The sequence below is a fragment of the Loxodonta africana genome, chromosome 20 (assembly GCF_030014295.1).
Source record: "Loxodonta africana isolate mLoxAfr1 chromosome 20, mLoxAfr1.hap2, whole genome shotgun sequence".
Lineage (NCBI taxonomy): Eukaryota > Metazoa > Chordata > Mammalia > Proboscidea > Elephantidae > Loxodonta > Loxodonta africana.
The window spans coordinates 73,497,550-73,518,659 of record NC_087361.1 but is presented as its reverse complement, the minus strand read 5'-3'; the positions used below and the strand labels follow the sequence as shown (position 1 = coordinate 73,518,659).

Sequence of the window (21,110 nt, the reverse complement as noted above, 5' to 3'; positions counted from 1 at the left end):
CAGGGACATAAAGGACTTATACAATGAAAATTATAAAACACTGCTGAAAGAGATTAAAGAAGACTTAAGTAAATGGAAAGATGTTCCATGTTCATGGATTGGAAGACTTAATATTGTTACCCAAAGTGATCTATAGATTCACTGTGATCCCAATCAAAATTCCAATGGCCTTCTTTACAGATATAGGAAAACTAACCCTCAAGTTCATAAGGAATGGCAAAAAAAAATTTTTTTAAACATACTATATATTTTTTTTTTTATACAGCTACGGAGCCCTGGTGGTACAGTGGTTAAGACCTTGGCTGCTAACCAAAAGGTCAGCAGTTCTACTTCACCAGTCATTCCTTGGAAACCCTACAGGGCAGTTCCACTCTGTCCTGTAGGGTCACTGTAAGTCAGAATTGACTCGACGGCAGCGGGCTTGGGGTTTTTTTTTTTTTTTTTGGATTTTATACAGCTACAGTAACCACACTGTAAGTGGGTTTTTTACAGTAATCACAACAGCCTGGTACTGGTATAACAATAGACACGTAAACCAATGGATAGAATTGAAAGTCCTGAAATTAACCCACACATGTCTGGTCAACTGATTTTTGACAAGGGTGCCAAGTCTATTCAATGAGAAAAAAGAGTTTCTTCAATAAAGGATGCTGGAAAAATTGGATTTCTACATGCAGAAAAGCAAAACAGGATCATGCCTCACACCACACATATAAACAAATTCAAAATGGATTAAGGACTAAAATTAAATTCTTAGAAGAACAAGCAGGGACAATGCTGTCAGGCCTAGCTTTCAACAATGGATTATCTACTATAATAACAAAAGCACAAACAGCAAAAGACAAAATAATTAAGTAGAACCTCATAAAAATTAAAAACTTAAGTTCATCAAAAGATTTTACCAAAAAAGTGAAAAGACAATCTACCAAGTGGGAGAATATCTTCGGAAACCATATATCTGACAAGAATCTAATAACCAAAATACATATAAAACTTTGACAACAACAAAAAGACAAATAACCCAATCATAAAGTAGGCAAAGGACTTGAATAGATATTTTATTAGAGAGGACATTCAAATGGCCACCAAACACATGAAAAGATGCTCAGCATTATTAGCCATCAGAGATATGCAAATCAAAATCACAATGAGATACCATTTCACTCCCACTAGTATGGCTAAGATTTAAAAAAAGAAAGAAAATAACAAACGTTGGAAAGGATGTGGGGAAATTGGAACCCTTAAGCATTGCTGGTAAGAATGCAAAATGGTACATGCATTGTGAAAAACACTGTGGCGGTTCCTCAAAAAAACTAAAAATAGAACTACCACATGACTTAGCAATTCCACTCCTAAATATATACCCAAAAGAGTTGAAAGCAGAGATTAAAATGCAGACTTGTAACATCAGTGTTCATTGCAGCACTGTTCACCATTGCCAAAAGGTGGAAACAACCTAAGTGCCCATCAACAGTGGAGTGGGCAACAGATGAGTGGATAAACAAAATGTGGCACATATATACATACAAGAACACTACTCAGCCAGCAGATGAAATGAAGTCTTGATATATGCTACAGTATGGATGGAGCTTGAAGCTGAGCAAAATAAGCCAATCACAAAAGGACAAATATGATATGACCTCACTTATATAAAAAGATAAGAAAAGGCAAAAGTACAAAGACTAAAGTCTATTAGTGGTTACCAGGGGCAGGAAGGAGGGAGGGGGTTAACGGTGATGGAAAAATTGCATTGATTAAAGGTAGGGTTGCATAGCGGATTACTGTAATTGCTATCAATAAGTTGTACACTTGCAAAAGTTGTGTGATAGATATATTTATAACAATAACCAAAAAAACAGGGTAGCTGCTTAAGCGGCTATGGATAACCAAACACCTCATGGGATTTGGTCCCTTGGTTTGGAGGTATAGGGTCATGGTTTCATGAGATATCCCAGTTAATTGGCCTAATAACGTGTTTACTGCTTCTGTTCTACCTCCTAGTTCACTGGGTAGTAGTGCCTGAGGTCTTAAAGCTTGCAAACAGCCACCCAAAGCACAATTGGTCTATATTCACCTGGAGCAACACAGGAAGAAAGAGTCAGTAATAGGTGGAAGATATGGAATGTGTGTGTCAGGGTTGTATCCTTTCAGCATACTTATTCAATCTGTATGCTCAGCATATAATCCAAGAAGCTGAACTATATGAAGAAGAACGGGGCATCAGGATTGTGGGAAGAGTCGTTAACAACCTGAGTTATGCAGATGATACAACCTTGCTTGCTAAAAGTGAAAAGGACTTGAAGCACTTACTGATGAAGATCAAAGACCACAGCCTTCAGTATGGATTATGCCTCAACATCAAGAAAATAAAAATCCTCACAACTGGACCAATAAGCAACATCATGATAAACAGAGAAAAGACTGAAGTTGTCAAGGATTTCATTTTACATGGATCCATAATCAACACCCATGGAAGCAGTCAAGAAATTAAAAGATGCATTGCATTGGGCGAATCTAACGCAAAAGACCTCTTTAAAGTGTTGAAAAGCAAAGACGTCACCTTGAAGACTAAGGTGCACCTGACCGAAGCCATGGTGTTTTCAATCACTTCATATGCATTCGAAAGCTGGATGATGAATAAGGAAGACAGAAGCAGAACTGATGGCTTTGAATTGTGGTGCTGGCGAAGAATATCGAATATACATACCATGGACTGCCAGAAGAACGAACAAATCTGTCTTGGAAGAAGTACAGCCAGAATGCCCCTTAGAAGTAAGGATGGCGAGAGTATGTCTCACATACTTTGGACATGTTATCAGGAGGGATCCGTCCCTGGAGAAGGACATCATGCTTGTAGAGGGTCAGCAAAAAAGAGGAAGACCCTCAACAAGATGGATTGACACAGTGGCTAAAACAATGGGCTCAAGCATAGCAACAATTGTGGGGATGGCACTGGACTGGGCAGAGTTTTCGGTCTGTTGTACATAGGGTCACCGTGAGTAGGAACTGACTTGACAGCACCTAACAACAACAATGGAATGTGTGGCTAATTGCTTCCACGAACAACTGCCTCCTTTGCGGTGACACCGGAAGAACTGTATGGTGCCCAGCTACTGTTATTGAACATTTTGATCAAAGATTCCATAGAAGAATCCTAATCAGAAGGGGGAAAATGCTGACTGGAATTTAAAATTCTCACGGACTCCAGACTTTCTGGAGTCATGGAGGGTACATGAACCCCTGGAACTACTGCCCTGAGATAATCTTTAAACCTTAAACCAAAAATATCCCCTGGTGTTATCTTAAAACCGAACAATAGTTTAGCTTAACTGGTGAAAAACGTCTGCCTTGAGCATTATGTTCTTTTAAGATTTATCTATATGGAATCAAATTGACAACAGCAAGTTGAAAAATTAGATAAGAACCTTAGAGGGGCAGCAAGTTTGTATTAACGAGGGAGGAACAACTCAGTAAAGGAGGGTGAGAATGGTTATGCAACTTGAAGAATGTAATCAGTGTCACCGAATGGTACATGTACAAACTGTTCAATTCGTGTGTTTTGCTGTGTCTATTCCTTTTTTTATTCTCAACAATAAAAGATTAAAAAAAAAAAAGATTATAGCCTTGGAAACCCCATGGGGCGGTTCTATTCTGTCCTATAGGGTTGCTATGAGTTGGAATCGACTCCATGGCTTTGGATTTGGTTTTTTTTGGATAGGGTCTGAGCCAAGTCCTTGGAGGAGGCAGGACTAGGAAACAGAGTTTCAGTCTCTTTGTACCTCTAAATCATGCTTCTTCAAGTTCTCTACCCTGCCACTGGGACCTGCTTCTTCACCTCCATAGTAACTACTTCCTTTCTCTCTCTCTCTCCTTCTGTGCTTCTTTCTTCAGGCTGAAGAGAGGATGCAGTCTGAGGTAGGGTGCAAAGCCTTTGTCTCTGCTTGTTAACACCACTGCACCCCATTTTTCTTCCAAATTTTATACTTCTTCTGCTACCATTAGTTTGTATTTCTCTTCCTTTCACAGCAAATCCGGAAGCTTCGTAGGGAACTGGAATCATCCCAAGAAAAAGTGGCCACCCTGACGTCTCAGCTTTCTGCCAATGTGAGTGCCATAAACTAGAGGAAGACCCAGGCGGCTATTTTGGCCATGAATTAGACTAGTGCAGCCAAGAAGAGAACATTATCTGACAAAGTACACCCTGGGCTTAGACTCCGAGGGCAGGTCCCCTTCATAGCTCTACAACAGAGTATGGGAGAATTGTCCTTCCCCGAGCCTCAATTTTTATAAAGAATCAGTTTTACCCCCACCCTAAAAAAAAAATAGGTATAGATGAGTTCATATCTGCAACGGTCTTTAAACTTCCTAGAGGAAAAGAATTATCATTGGTTCTGCCTTGAGGTAGAAGCAAACTTGCCATTGGCCATGGACAAAAATAGTTAGATATTATAGTTATAGGGCCCTTGGAGGCCTTTATCACTGCCCTGGGGTGTGTTCGTGTCTTCGTTTACACCACATAACTGGGTGCACCCAGCATGGATTGTTAGAATTCTATGACCCCACCATATCACTTAGAAACCCAGCTCCCATTCTAGTCTAATTCCTTCATTCAGAACTGTCTCTTCCTGGTAGTCTCCTTGGGAAGTTGGCAAAAAACAATAGGAGCTTTAGGTTGGGAGCCAGAATTCTTTGTTTCTTCCCTCAGGCTGCCCTTGGTGCCTCCACTTAAAATGAGTTATTTTCTTTCTTTAAGCCTTGGTTTTTCTACTCTGTGAGATGGGGAGAAATGAAGCCACCTCCTCTTGCTAGGCTGTGGTAGTTTCTCCCCTGGGACTGAGGTGCAAATAGAGAACATAAGAGCCATTTTCCCCCAAAGCTGTAAACAACAGCTGAGCCGGATCTGCAGGAGTTTTCCAAGTGTTTGTACAAAAGTAACCATGCCTGCAATTTCCGCCGTCGTTACTGAGTTTTTCTTTTCCCTTCCTCTTGGGGGAACCCAGCTGTCAGTCCTGGGGGCTCTCCCTTGGAATCAGGTAGAAGATCTCCATCAATATTTTGCATCTTTCTAATGTATTTCAACGGAAGTTCCCTCACCATACTGGTTATCCTCTTTTCTTTTCCCCAATCCTCGGTTCATGAGTTGTATACTTACCAGTTTGTTTGAAGCTCTTACCAGGCACTTTTCCCCACTTTGGGGACCCATAAGAATTATACTACAAAACCAGAACCATCTCTTCTCTCCCTCGTGCCCCACCTACCAAGGCCAGTGGCCTGGGTCGCGTCCTGCATACCCCAGGAGATTCACGTCTGGGAGATGCTGGGAGAGAGGCGCCACGGAGGCCAAAAACATTATTATGTCTGATTCATTTACGCTGCAGTCTGTCAACTGCCGTGCTGTCAGGGAGGGCTGGGCTGGAGCCAAGAAAATTAATTTAGAGGGTGATTTTTCTTAGAACAGGAAGTTCCCTTTGGCTAAGAGAGAACAAATTGAACACCCAGACATGGTGAGTTCTGAATCTTAAAGATAGATTTTTACCCAGGGTCAGAGCCCTCTTCCAAGCAGAAGACCGTGGTAAGGTTCCACAGCCCTTCTCAGGGTCCCAATTCCAGACCAAGCTTCTGTTGTGTTCCATGGAACTCAGCAGCTGCTGAAGCTGAGGGCATACCCTAGACAAGGAGGGGCCCCAGACCACTTTCTCTCTCTCAAATGCCAATCTCTGTTACGGCACCCCTATTTAGGCATGAAGTCTTAATGCACCCTAGTATGAGGCTGGGGATTAGGGGAAGGTTCAGAAAAGAGAGTAAGTGTAGGAGGCAGAAGGGAAGGAAGCCCAACCCAAGTAAAGGGAACCCACTGCATGAGGAGAGGCCAAGACAGAGAAGCTGACAGGATTCTTGAGGCCCCCCAGGAGTGGGAGATTTCCAGGGACTACAAGCAGTGTAAACTACAAGTTTACACACAGATGCTGGGGTATAGAGAAGTAAGCAAGATGTGAGGTCAAGAAGGTGGAAGTTCTCTGTATACAGGAGAAAGTACACTGCTCAGGGTCATGGCATGGACCTGTTAAGGAGCCCAGGTCTTGACAGACGGACAGTAAAAGTGGGAAAGGAGACTCAGATGGGCCAAAGGATTGCCTACAGCCAAGATCAAATGAAAATAGGCTCCAGGCATGTTTCAAGGGCAATAAGTGAAACCTAGGGTTGACCCAAAAGGGAGAGAATTATTAGCAGAGTGGAAGCAGTGAGAGTGTGTTACAGGGATCCCAAAGCTCTGGACGAAGAACCTGCTCCAAACATGTCCTTCACTGCTTGCTGGGTCACCAGCTTACTCAGATACCCTCCACCAACAGCTATTTCTCCATCCCTGAGTAGTCCCCTTTTGAGTTCCATGCCTCGTTTCTTTCACCTTTCCTATCCATCTTGCTGCCAATTGGCCAGCTAGCGTTCAGACCACACAGGGAATCATATCAGCTCCACTCAGCGCCTTTCCCAGCCTGCCTGTTACCAAGAGGTCACTGGTATCCTGTACTCCTCATGGAACAGACCTGACACCTAGTGGCAAAACTGTGGCATGGCCCTGAATTTTCTTAAAGTTACCTCTACAGCCTGAAGAAGCAAGCCACAAGGGACAGCTCCAAAGCAAAAATGAGTTAAGAATGGAGGGCCATCCTAGAAGCAGAGGTGGAAGAGATGTACCCGCTGAACAGTTTTTCCTGGGAGGTTACTTGGACTCATGGGGCTGGCCTGTTAGAGAGTAGAAGAGTTTAACCAAAATCATAGGAACAACCCAAGGTTTTATAGCCCTCCCCCCAAGCCTGCCACTCCACATACCAGAGAGCAGAGGGACAGTCCCACCTCTGATAAATGATAGGTATGGGGATCTCAAGACTCCAAGAGTCTCCAAAACCTACCCTTCTCTCATGCTGTCTGTACTGCTTCATTATTCAAAAAGCTAGTCCCTGCCAGAAAATTTCTTCAGGCTAGGAAGTTGTTTGATTCCACCTTGCCTGCACAGGGAAATCAATATTTAAAAATCACAAAGAAGTTTGTTGGCATTGGTCCACTCTGAGACACAGAACTCAGCTAGCACCACTTCCCGTGTCAACCCTTTACGTTCCCCTAGCCTCACCCAACATAGGAACCTCCCTATCTGTTTGTTTCAGGCTAATCTAGTGGCTGCTTTTGAGCAGAGCCTGGTGAATATGACATCCCGCCTACGACACCTGGCAGAGACAGCAGAGGAAAAGGTGAGAGACCTGGGGAGGGGAGGAACGGAAGTGGTGAGGGGGTTATCCTGAACAGGCAGGCTAAGGCTAACCTCTTCTTCATTCCCATGACTGCCAGTTTTTCCCTTCCTTTCTGTCCCCCTGAATTCGTAACCTGCCCCTCCATATAATGTGAACACATTCCTTGTCCCTATTCCCTGCCCTTCCCAGTCCCCAGTGCCTAGCCCATTGCCTGTCACACAGTCGGGGTTCCTAATCCTAACTGATGACAATATTTTCATTTCTCTCTCAGGACACTGAGCTGCTGGACTTGAGAGAAACCATCGACTTTCTGAAGAAAAAAAACTCTGAGGCCCAGGCAGTCATTCAGGGAGCCCTTAATGCCTCAGAAACCACACCCAAAGGTAGGGCATCCAGCCACAGATTGAGAGGGAACAGGAATGGGGTGAGAGGAGGATTACTGCAGATTTTTATCTGAGTGCCCACAATATCCCAGGTCCCATACCAAATTTCTAAAAGACGAGGGCCCTTTGATGCCCTTGAGTGTGATGCTCTGGCCTGGTCAGTGAGGACTGCCAGGGGCATGACCTTGCCAACCCTGGGGATGAGGGGGTATAGAAGAAACTTGTCATCTCCACGGGCCCTTTAGGCCTGAGCCAGAGAGTTGCCAAAAACAATCATTAAAGTAACACTTTATGTACCAGGAATATTTTTATGTAAATGTATTAAATACACACACATACAATTTTATGTGATGCTCACTGCAGTTCTTTGAAGAGGAAGCAATGTATACTTCAAATGAGACAGCCAAATATCACATAGGTTACATGGGGCTCAAATGACAAGTCATCCTTGGCATTTAACAACCAAGTAGTCACGCATGGCTAGAGAAAGCCAAGTTGAGTGGTAGTCTGGTGTCACAAAAATCTGCTAACTCCAGTCAGACCTGCAGTGTAGCTTGGCAGTCCTCTTGCTTGTCAATAGTCAGTTCTCTTTTTTTTTCCACAATCAACTAGGCCCAATCTTTATCACTTTTCTCAAGCCCCTCATCCCACCGCTAACTTGCCTCACTCTGAACATAAGACTTTGCCTTCTCCTTAATTAAGAAAATAAACATGTTCAAGTGAGAACTCCATTGACTATTGCCATCCCATTGACCTCTCCTCATTCTATCCTTTTTTATTTTTCTCTTACTTAGTTGGAAGGAGCTATTCCTTCTGGCTAAGAGTGAGCCTTATGTAATGCTTTAGGGTGCTCACTCTAGCAATCATAACCCCACACACTGTTCTCCACAGCTTTGACCTCTTATTTTCTGTTCTTTCCTTCCTTTCTGCTTATAAACCTGTCAAATACTCTTCTGCTTTAAAGGGGAAAAAGATACATCAGCCTTATGGTTCTTCTAACCACAAACTTATGTCTTCCTTTCCGTCATAGTCAACCTTACCATTCCACCTCCCTTTCACACCCAGCCCATTACAGTTATCCTTCTGTCACCATCACCCTACTGAAGCGGCACCAGTGAAGTCACCAGGTACTCCCATGTTGCCAAAATCCAACTTAGAATTTTTAGTACTTATTCTTCTTGAAAGAAGTACTGTAAAATGGACCTAATGACATCTAACCAGAAGTTTGTGGTCAGGATTAAATATGAGAACAATTGTTAACATCCAGCCTGGTGCCAGGCATATACTGTGTTCTCAAAAAATACCTATCGTACACATACGCTCACATGTACACACACATATAGCCAGTCCCCCCAAGATTTCCACGACTTTGCCTGTTAACATCTTCTTTCTTCATTAAATTTTTCCACTAGCTTGAGTCATCATTCCCCTCTTGGTCTCTTCCTGTAACTCTGACTACAGTACTTAATGGAACCCATTCCTTGTCTTCTGTTTACTGCTCAAATACTGGTATTTCCCAGCTTTTTTTCTTATGATTCTATACACTTTCCCAGGTGTTTACTGCATCGATCCTATAGCTTCTATAATCTTTTTTTTTTTTGAGATATAATTCACATGCCATAATTTTCACACTTTTAAAGAGTACAATTCCATGGTTTTTAGTATATTCACAAGGTTCTGCAACCATCACCACTATCTAATTCCAGAACATTCTCATCATCCCAAAAAGAAACCTCCTTCCGATTGGCAGTCACTTCCTATCTTCCCTCCCCCAGCCCCTGATAACCACTAACCTACATTGTCTTCATGGATTTGCCTGTTTTGGATACTTCGTAGCAATTGAATCATGCAATATGTGACTGGCTTGTTTCAATTAGCATTAATATTTTTAAGATTCATGCTTGTCACAGCATGTATCGGTACTTCATTTCTTTTTAATGGCTGAATAATATTCCGTTGTATAGACAATACCACATTTTGTTTATCCATTCCTCAGTTTATGGACATTTGGGTTGTTTCCACTTTTGGGCTGCTATGAGTAATACAGCTATAAACATTCATATACAAGTTTTTCATAAGCATATGTTTTCAGTTCTCTGGGCCATATACTTAGAATTGCTGGGTCACATGGTGATTCTATGTCTATGTTTGTGAACTGCCAAACTGTTCTCCAAAGCTGCTGCACCATTTTACATTCCCACCAGCAATGGATTAGGGTTCCAGTTTCTCTCCAGATTCTCTCCAAAACTTGTTGAAGAGACTCAACCAGTTATTGTCAGGTTTTTTTTTTTTATTATAGCCATATTAGTCAGTGTGCAGTGGTATCTCATTGTGGTTTCTGATTTGCATTTCCCTGATGGGTAAGGATGCTGAGCATCTTTTCATGTGTTTATTGGCCATCTGTATATCTTCATGGATAAATGTCTACTCAGATGCTTTGCCCATCTTTTGTCTTTTTATTGTTGAGTTATTAGAGTTCCTTATTATGGAAACCGTGGTGGCGTAGTGGGTAAGAGCTAGGCTGCTAACTAAAAAGGTCGGCAGTTCGAATTCACCAGGCATTCCTTGGAAACTCTATGGAGCAGCTCTACTCTGACCTATAGGGTCACTATGAGTTGAAAATGACTCGACGGCAGTGGGTTTGGTTTGGTTGGTTTCTATATATTATGGATACTAGACCCTTACCAGATACATGATGTGTAAATATTTTCTCCTGTTCTGTGGACTGTCTTTTCATTTACTTGCTAGTATCCTTTGAAGCACAAGTTTTTAATTTTGATGAAGTCCAGTGCATGTTTTTTCCTTTGTCTGCTTGTGCTTCAGGTGTTCTTTCTAAGAAACCATAGCTTAATCCAAGGCCATGAAGTTTTACTCCTGTGTTTTCTTGTTTTGGCTATTCTTTGTCCCTTTTATTTCCATATGAATTTTACGATCAATTTGTCACTTCTTTGAAAAAAAGTCAGCTGGCATTTTGATAGGGATTGCATTGAATTCGTATATCAATTTTAAAAGTACTGCCATCTTAACAATATTAAGTCTTCCAGTCTATAAGCATGGCACGTCTTTCCATTTATTTACGTCTTCTTTAATTTCTTCCAATGATGTTTTGTAGTTTTCACTACACAAGTCTTATACTTCTTTTGTTAAACTTATTCTTGTATATTTTATTCTTTTGGATGCTGTTGTAAATAGAATTGCATTCTTAATTTCATTTTTGGATTGTTTATTACTAATATATATAAATACAACTGATTTTTTAAATTTATTGTGCATTAGTGAAAGTTTATAGAGCAAATTAGTTTCCCACTCAATAGTTTGTACATAAAACGTTCCATGACATTGGTTTCATTCCCCACAACGTGTCAGCACTCTCCCCATTTCCATCATAGGTTTCCCATTTCCTTTCGTCGTAATTTTCTACCCCTTCCTGCCTTCTCATCCTTGCTTTGGGGCAAATGTTGCCCTTTTGATCTCATATAATTGATTGTTCTAAGCAGTACGCTCCTCTTGGGTCTTACAGTTTATTTTATAGGCCTGTCTATAGTTTGGAGCCCTGGTGGTGCAGTGGTTAAGAGCTTGGCTGCTGACCAAAAGGTCTGCAGTACAAATCCACCAGCTGCTCCTTGTAAAACCTATGCGGTTCTACTTTGTCCTATAGGGTAGCCATGAGTCAGAATCGACTCGACAGCAGTGGGTTCAGTTTGGTTTTACTGGGTCTATGGTTTGGCTGAAAGGTGGTCTCTGAGAATGGCTTCAGTTCCAGTTCAGAAGGGTGTCTTAGGGCCATAGTCTCAGGGGCTTCCTCCAGTCTCTGTCATACCAGTAAGTCCAGTCTTTTTTTGTAAATTCGATTTTTTGTCCTACAGTTTTTCTCCCACTCTGTCTGGGCCCCTCTGTTTTGATCCCAGACAGAGCGATCAGTAGTGATAGCTGGGCACCATCTGGTTCTTCTGGTCTTGGGGTTGTGTCAGCTGTGGTTTATGGGGTCCATTACTCCTTTGGACTAATTACTCCCTTGAGTCTTTGGTATTCTTTCCTCTCCTCTGCTCTGGATGGTCAGAGACCAAGAGTTGTATCTTAGATGGCCATTTGCAAGCTCTTAAGGCTCCAGACTCTAATCACCAAAGTAGGACGCAGAACTTTGTCTTTATGAACTATGTTGTGCCAGTTGACATCGATGTCCCGAGTCTATGGTCCTTCGCCTTCGAGCCTAGGAACTTCAGTCCCACACAGTGTTCGGCTATGTCTACAATTGTTTATTTATACTGATCTTACATATTGCAATTTTGCTGAACGTATTCATTACTTTTAGTAGTTTTTACAGCACCGTCTTAATTTGTATTTTTAAACAGATCGCTCTCCTGAGTTCTAGACCTCTATTTTCAACTACTTTTCAACATTTCCACGTAGATATCCTCATAGGTATCTCACACCCAACATATCCAAAATTAGAACTCATCTCCTTCACACCCCTTACAAATACACAGTCCAACTCTGTCCCTTCTGCAGTTTTTCCCTTCTCAGTTAAAAGTATTATCATCTGCCCAGTCACTCAAGCCACCATCATGAGAACCATCCTTGATTCCTCTCTGTTTCAACCTGTATAGTTAGTTAGTTCTAACTCCTCTATAATTCTCAATTATACCTTTCCTCTATATCATTATTACCTTGGTTCAGGTTTTCCTCATTCTCCTAGATTATTACAATAATTTCCTAACCGATCTTGCTTTGCTCCAGCCCTTCCTTCATACTGCCCCTACAATAACTCAATCAAATCACTCAGGATCAGAATATCAGAAGTTCATTCCAGTTTGAATACGGACTAGATATTACACGATAAATCTTATTGCTAATTTTCTTAGGTGTGATAACGATACTTGGGAGAATGTCCTTATTCTTAGAAGGTGCATCTTGAAGTAGTTAGAGGTAAAGTGTCATGATGTCTACAACTTATTTTCAAATCATTTAAGGAAGTGTGTGTGTGTGTGTGTGTGTGTGTGTGTGTGGAGAGAGAGAAAGCATATACAGTAAAATATTAACAATGGTTGAATCTAGGTGTAGGATGATTGGGTATCCATTGTACTATGTTTTAAGTTTTTCTATGTGTTTGAAACATTTCAGAAAAATAAACTGGAGGAAAAAAGAATACATTCTAACCCCTTTAACATGGCATACCATCCTCTTCCTTATCTAAGCGATGCCTTTCTTTCTAGCCTCACCTTCCATTACTTCTTCTCTTGTATTCTGTATTACAACTATACTAATAGTAACAGCAGCATTTATGGACCACTTGCTGTATGCTTTCTAAGCCTGTTACATATATTAATTCATTTATTCCAGATATCTACCCTAAAGGTATATTTTATTGATAGAGAAAATAAGTAACTTGTTCAAACACAGCTCTTAAATATAATATTCAGCTATTTCTAGTTTCCCAAGTACACCTAGCTCTTCAGTGTAGCTGTAGGTGATAACATATTTACTGAATAAATGAATTCTATCTTTTGCTGGGAGTTGTCATGTTACTCTCTGTTCATGTTGTCCCAGGCTCAGCTTGGTCAAGAGAGTTTTCTAGGAGAAGTTTAAGAGTCTAGTACTTAAAGCAGTGATGCCTAACTTTATTTTATTTTTAAATAGATAATAAGTATCAAAAAAACAAACCCGTTGCTGTTGAGTTGATTCCGACTCGTAGCGACCCTACAGGACAGAGCAGAACTGCCCCATAGGGTTTCCAAGGAGCGGCTGATGGATTTGAACTGCCGACCTTTTGGTTAGCAGCCAAGCTCTTAACCACTGTGCTGTCAGGGCTCTGGTAATAAGTGTATATGGCACAAAAGATTTCCTGACTTTTTGGAGACTGATTCTACAACATATCCTTTGCTCTTAAAAGTACTATATAACATTTTTTATTTAATTAATAAACTCACAACTAATTGGAACCCCCGAATAACTGATGGATAGATGCACATATTTATTTCAGTACTCTTTACTTTGTTTTTAATTAAATAATTTTCCATTATATTAATTTTTATCATAAAAGCAATACATGCTCTGGGGGAAAATGTAAGCTAGGAGTTGGTAAACTACAGCCCTGTGGGCCAGATCTAACCCACCAACTGTTACTGTAAATAAAGTTTTATTGGAACATTGCCATACTTATTCATTACATATTGTCTATAGCTTCTTTCACCCTACAACAGTGAGTCGAATAGTTACAACAGAGATTGTACAGTCACAGAGCCTGAAATACTTACTCTCTGTCTGTTTTCAGAAAAAGTTTGCTGGCCCTTGATATAAAGTATCTGATAAAATATAAAAGTCCTTTCCCTGTCCCTGACTCCCCTACCCCAGTCCCACTCCCCAGAGTTAACTACTGCTAACAACTTCTTGTTACTTCCGGAAATAATTTTCTATGCCCCTATAAACAAATACCTATGGTTACATATATCCTCTTTTATACAAATGGGAAATTCTTTACTTCAATTCAGCATATTCTCTTGAGAAATTTCCACATCATTTAAAATAACTGGCAGTACTCTGTCGTATCATAAACTTGGTGATAATATTGAACAGAGAGTTTTCCATATACTTTATAGCTTTGGTAGTTCCAACATCAGATCCTGGGATCTTGTTTCTCCTGTAGTACGAAGGGAAAATTGAGTTTAAGCATACATTTCTGGTCATGGAGGGAGTCAGACAATAACTAAATACCCACATTCCTTCACTAAACAGCTCTTATTTCTAGAACAGTTCCAAATAGCTACCTAATTAGTCCCTGACCTCTCATCTAGTTTCCCTCCACTTAATCGTTCTCATTGTTAATATAATAAACTCTTTTTTTTTTTAAAAAATGTTTTGACATTGTACTATACTTATACAAGATGTTAACACTGAAGGAGACTGGGTGAAGCTGCACCAGCCCTTCCTATATATTTCTTTGTAACTTCCTGTGCGTCTATAATTTTTTCAAAGTAAAAAGTTTTTTAAAAAATTGATCATAATTTTGTTGGAAGAAAACTTCCCCAATATCATGAAAGACAAGAAAATTTCTATCCAAGATAGTCAACAAACCCCTTACAGAAGAGACCCCAAAAGAAAGCCAACAAGACATATCATAATCAAACTTTCCAAGTACAAAGATAAAGAAAGAATTCTGAGAGCAGCTTGGGAAAAATGAAATATCACCTACAAAGTGACTCCAATAAGACTAAACTCTGATTTCTCGGCAGAGACCACGCAGGCAAGAAACAAATGGGATAACATATATTAAATGCTGAAGGAAAAGAATTGCCAACCAAGAATCATATACGCTGTCTCTCAACTACAATGGCAAATTAGGACATTTCCAGATAAACAGAAATTAAGGGAATTTATAAAAACCAGACCATCCTTGAAATATTAAAGGGAGTCCATCAGATAGAGAACCAATGACAGAAGGCAACAACCTGGGAGTAAGCCACACAACAGCATCACCAAGAGGCCAACCCAGGTAGACAAATCTCAACAGGAAAATAAAGCTACAGAGCCCAAAGCAGGAAACCAGAGATGTCAATCTGAAATTGACGACAAATTCAAAACAAAAAGAGGGAAGGAATGGTGTAGTTACAAAACTTCCATATGGAGAGAAAGTCAAGGCAGTATGTAAAAATATCAAACTTTTTAAACATAGGATGATAAAGGTAAACAACTAAGAAAATTAACAAACCTACCCACCAAAATAAAGAATATCAAAAAGACTGAATAAACCCAAAATCGACAAAAACAAAGGATATGCGTAGACAATCCATGAACAAAAAGAACTCAGCATAGAAAATGAAGCAGAACAAAGAAACCGTCAACATGACCAAAAAAAGCAGAACAAAATAACAGAATAAATTCATACCTATCAATAATCACACTGAATGTCAATGGGTTAAATGCACTAGTCGAGAGACAGAGTGGCAGAATGGATAGGAAAAAAAAAATGACCCATCAATATGTTGCCTCAAGAGGCACATCTTAGACACAAAGACATGAAAAGTTTAAAAATCAAAGGATGGAAAAAATATACCAAGCAAACGGTAACCAAAAAAGAGCAGGAGTGGCAATATTACTTTCTCATAAAATAGACTTTAAATCAAACTTCATCATAAGAGACAAGGAAGGACATTATATAATGAATAAGGGATCAATCCACCAGGAGGACATAACTGTAATAAATATATATGCATTCAATAACAGAGCTCCAAGATACATAAAACAAACCCTAACAGAAACGAAAAGAGAAATAGACAGTTCTACAATAATAGTAGGAGACTCTAACACACCACTTTCGATGATGGACAGAACAACTAGAAAGAAACTCAACAAAGATACAGAAGATCTAAATAACACAATCAACCAACTTGGCCTCATAAACATATACAGAGTACTCCACCCAAAAGCAACGCAGTACACATTTTTCTGCAGTGCACATGGATCATTCTCTAGAACAGACCATATCCTAAGCCACAAATCAGTCTCAATAAATTCAAAAATATCAAAATAATACAAAGCATCTTCTCAGATCACAATACTATAAAATTAGAAACCAATAACAGGAAGAACAAGGGGGAAAAAAACCCCAAATACTTGGGAACTGAACAATGCCATGCTTAAAAGTCACTAGTTAATAGAAGAAATTAAAAATAAAAATTTAAAAAATCCCTAGACTCAAACGAGAATGAAAATACAAGAAACCAAAACCTTTGGGACACAACAAAAGCAGTGCTCAGAGGCCAATTTATAACAATAAATGCATACATCAAAAAAGAAGAAAGGTATAGCCCCTGGACACCATTTTAGCTCAGTAATGAAGTCACTCCTGAGGTTCACCCTTCAGCCAAAGATTAGACAGGCCCATAAAACAAAACAAGACTAAATGGGCACACCAGCTCAGGGGCAATGACGAGAAGGCAGGAGGGGACAGGAAATCTGGTAAAAGGGAACGCAAGGTCGAGAAGGGGAGAGTGTTGACATGTCATGTGGTTGGCAACCAATGTCACAAAACAATCTGTGTATTAATTGTTTAATGAGAAACTAATTTGCTCTGCAGACCTTCATCTAAAGTACAATTTAAAAAAAGAAGAAGAAGAAGAAATGGTCAAAATCAATACCTTAATCCTCCAACTCAGAGAAATAGGAAAAGAGCAGAAAAAGAAGCCCACAGCTGCCAGGAGAAAGGAAAATAATAAAGACTAGAGCAGAAATAAATGAAACAGAGAAAAACAATTTAAACAATCAACAAGACTAAAAGCTGGTTCTTGGAAAGGGTCGGTAAGATTAAAAAAAAAAAAACCACTGGCCAAATTGACAAAAGAAAAAAAGAAGATGCAAATAGCCCAAATAAAAAATGAGATGGGTGACATCACAGCAGAACAAACTGAAATAAAAACGATAACAGAATACTACAAAAAATGATACTTCAAATTTGAAAACCTAGAGGAAATAGACAAATTCCTGCAAACATACTACCTACCTAAACTAACACAAACTGAGGTATAAAATCTGAACAGACCCATAAACAAAGAAGAAATTGAAGAGGTCATTAAAAAAAAAAAAAAAAAACTACCAACAAAAAACCCTGGCCTGGACGGTTTCACTGGAGAATTCTACCGAACATTCAGAGAAGAGTTAAGACCAATACTACTCAAGCTATTCCAGAACATAGAAAAGGAAGGAATGCTCCCAAATTCATTCTTTTTTTTTTTTTTAATAATTTTTATTGAGCTTTAAGTGAACATTTACAAATCAAGTCAGTCTGTCCCATATAAGCTTATATACACCTTACTCCATACTCCCACTTACTCTCCCCCTAATGAGTCAGCCCGCTCCCTCCTTCCAGTCTCTCCTTTCGTGACAATTTTGCCAGTTTCTAACCCTCTCTACCCTCCTATCTCCCTCCAGAAAGGAGATGCCAACACAGTCTCAAGTGTCCACCTGATACAAGCAGCTCACTCTTCATCAGCTTCTCTCTCCTACCCATTGTCCAGTCCCTTCCACGTCTGATGAGTTGTCTTCAGGAATGGTTCCTGTCCTGGGCCAACAGAAGGTTTGGGGACCATGACCGCCGGGATTCCTCTAGTCTCAGTCAGACCATTAAGTCTGGTCTTTTTATGAGAATTTACGGGTCTGCATCCCACTGATCTCCTGCTCCCTCAGAGGTTCTCTGTTATGCTCCCTGTCACGGCAGTCATTGGTTGTGACCGGGCACCATCTAGTTCTTCTGGTCTCCGGATGATGTAAGTCTCTGGTTCATGTGGCCCTTTCTGTCTCTTGGGTTCATAGTTATCGTGTGACCTTGGTGTTCTTCATTCTCCTTTGATCCAGGTGGGTTGAGACCAATGGATGCATCTTAGATGGCCGCTTGTTAGCATTTAAGACCCCAGATGCCACATTTCAAAGTGGGATGCAGAATGTTTTCATAATAGAATTATTTTGCCAATTGACTTAGAAGTCCCCTTAAGCCATAGTCCCCAAACCCCCGCCCTTGCTCCGCTGACCTTTGAAGCATTCAGTTTATCCCGGAAACTTCTTTGCTTTTGGTCCAGTCCAGTGGAGCTGACCTTCCCTGTATTGAGTATTGTCCTTCCCTTCACCTAAAGCAGTTCTTATGTACTAACTAATCAGTAAGTAACCCTCTCCCACCCTCCCTCCCTCCCCGCCTCGTAACCACAAAAGGATGTGTTCTTCTCAGTTTATACTATTTCTCAAGATCTTATAATAGTGGTCTTATACAATATTTGTCCTTTTGCCTCTGACTAATTTCACTCAGCATAATGCCTTCCAGGTTCCTCCATGTTATGAAATGTTTCACAGATTCCTCACTGTTCTTTATCGATGCGTAGTATTCCATTGCGTGAATATACCACAATTTATTTAACCATTCATCCGTTGACGGACACCTTGGTTGCTTCCAGCTTTTTGCTATTGTAAACAGAGCTGCACTAAACATGGGTGTGCATATATCTGTTCGTGTGAAGGCTCTTATTTCTCTAGGGTATATTCCGAGGAGTGGGATTTCTGAGTTGTATGGTAGTTCTACTTCTAACTTTTTAAGAAAACACCAGATAGATTTCCAAAGTGGTTGTACCATTTTACATTCCCACCAGCAGTGTATAAGAGTTCCAATCTCTCTGCAGCCTCTCCAACATTTATTATTTTGTGTTTTTTGGATTAATGCCAGCCTTGTTGGAGCGAGATGGAATCTCATCGTAGTTTTAATTTGCATTTCTCTAATGGCTAATGATCGAGAGCATTTTCTCATGTATCTGTTAGCTGCCTGAATATCTTCTTTAGTGAAGTGCGTGTTCATATCCTTTGCCCACTTCTTGATTGGGTTGTTTGTCTTTTTGTGGTTGAGTTTTAACAGAATCATATAGATTTTAGAGATCAGGCGCTGGTTGGAGATGTCATAGCTGAAAATTCTTTCCCAGTCTGTAGGTGGTCTTTTTACTCTTTTGGTGAAGTCTTTAGATGAGCATAGGTGTTTGATTTTTAGGAGCTCCCAGTTATCTGGTTTCTCTTTGTCATTTTTGGTAATGTTTTGTATTCTGTTTATGGCTTGTATTCGGGCTCCTAATGTTGTCCCTATTTTTTCTTCCATGATCTTTATCGTTTTAGTCTTTATGTTTAGGTCTTTGATCCACTTGGAGTTAGTTTTTATGCACAGTGTAAGGTATGGGTCCTGTTTCATTTTTTTGCAAATGGATATCCAGTTATGCCAGCACCATTTGTTGAAAAGACTATCTTTTCCCCAATTAACTGACACTGGGCCTTTGTCAAATATCAGCTACTCATATGTGGATGGATTTATATCTGGGTTCTCAATTCTGTTCCATTGGTCTATGTGCCTGTTGTTGTACCAGTACCAGGCTGTTTTGACTACTGTGGCTGTATAATAGGTTCTAAAATCAGGTAGAGTGAGGCCTCCCACTTTCTTCTTCTTTTTCAGTAATGCTTTACTTATCCGAGGCTTCTTCCCCTTCCATATGAAGTTGGTGCGAATTCATTCTTTGAAGTCAGCATAACCCTGATACCAAAGCCAGGCAAGAATACCACTAAAAAAATATATATATATAGGCCAATATCCCTCATGAACATTGACATAAAAATTCTCAACAAAATTTTAGCCAATAGAACCCAACAGCATATTTTTAAAAAAAATCATGACCAAGTGGGCTTCGTACCAGGTAGGCAAGGATTGTTCAACTAGAAAATCAATCAACGTAATCCACCACATAAATTAAACAAAGGAAAAGAATCACATGATCATCTCAGTTGATGCAGAAAAGGCATTTGATAAAGTCTAACACTCATTCCTGATAAAAAGTCTCAGCAAAATAAGAATGGAAGGGAAATTCCTCAACACAATTAAGGGCATATGCACAAAACCAACAGCCAACATTATTCTCAGTGGAGAGAGACTGAAAGCATTCCCCAGATAAAGATAAAGTTGCCCTTTTCCACCACTCTTATTCAGCATTGTACCGGAAGTCCTTCTAGAGCAATAAGACAAGAAAGGGAAATAAAGGGCATCCAAATAGGTAAGGAAGAAGTAAAACTATCCCTATTCAGAGATCCTACACATAGAAAATCCCAAAGAATCCACAAGAAAGCTACTGGAACTAAGAGAAGGATTCAACAAAGTGCAGGGTACAAGATCAACATAGAAAAATCAGTTAGATTCCTCTACATTAACAGAGAGAACTCCAAGAAAGGAAATCAGGAAAACAACACCATTTAAAACAGCCCCTGAAAAGATAAAATACTTAGGAATAAACACCTATGTATATAAAAATAATATACTATTATATATATGGACATAAAAGACTTATACAAAGAAAACTAAAAACCACCACTGCAAGAAACCAAAAGAGACCTTCTTAAATGGAAAAGCGTACCATGCTCATGGATAGGAAGACTTAACATTGTGAAAATGTCAATATTACCCAAAGCAATCTACAGATACAATGGAATCTTGATTCAAATTCCAACAACATTCTTTAACGAGTTGGAAAAACTAATCACCAATATTATACGGAAAAGAAAATAAGTAAAATATTACTGAAAAAGAAGAAAAAGTAGGAGGCCTCACACTACCCGATCTCTGAATCTACTATACAGCTACGGTAGTTAAAACAGCCTGGTGCAAATGACAGACATAGACCAATGAAACAGCATTTAAAACCCAGAAATAAATCCATTCACCTGTGGACACCTGATCTTCCACAAAGGGTCGAAGTCCATTAAATGGGGAAGAGATAGTCTCTTCAACAAATGGTGCTGGCAGAACTGGATATCCATTTACAGAAAAATGAAACAGGATCCATGTCTCACCCCATACAGAAAATGGATCAAAGACCTAAATGTGAAACCCAAAACTATAAACTTCGTGAAAGAAAACAGTGACAACACTAGGGGCCCAAATTTATAGCATAAATAGAATATCAAGCATAGTGTA

At 39.9% G+C, this 21,110-nt stretch overlaps 1 protein-coding gene across 13 annotated transcripts in view; it reads left to right on the top strand.

Moving 5' to 3' along the window:
• The window catches only part of NAV1 (neuron navigator 1), a 326,822-nt gene that overhangs the window by 282,669 nt on the left and 23,043 nt on the right, over positions 1 to 21,110 (top strand). For 10 of the 13 annotated variants that reach the window (XM_064273409.1, XM_064273405.1, XM_064273402.1 and 7 more), the window contains 4 exons: positions 3,892 to 3,915; positions 4,027 to 4,104; positions 7,164 to 7,247; positions 7,519 to 7,630. In XM_064273409.1, coding sequence (XP_064129479.1) covers positions 3,892 to 3,915; positions 4,027 to 4,104; positions 7,164 to 7,247; positions 7,519 to 7,630 — 298 coding nt within the window. The remainder of the gene's footprint in view (positions 1 to 3,891; positions 3,916 to 4,026; positions 4,105 to 7,163; positions 7,248 to 7,518; positions 7,631 to 21,110) is intronic. The other 3 variants (XM_064273406.1, XM_064273404.1, XM_064273400.1) reach the window with 1 other exon arrangement.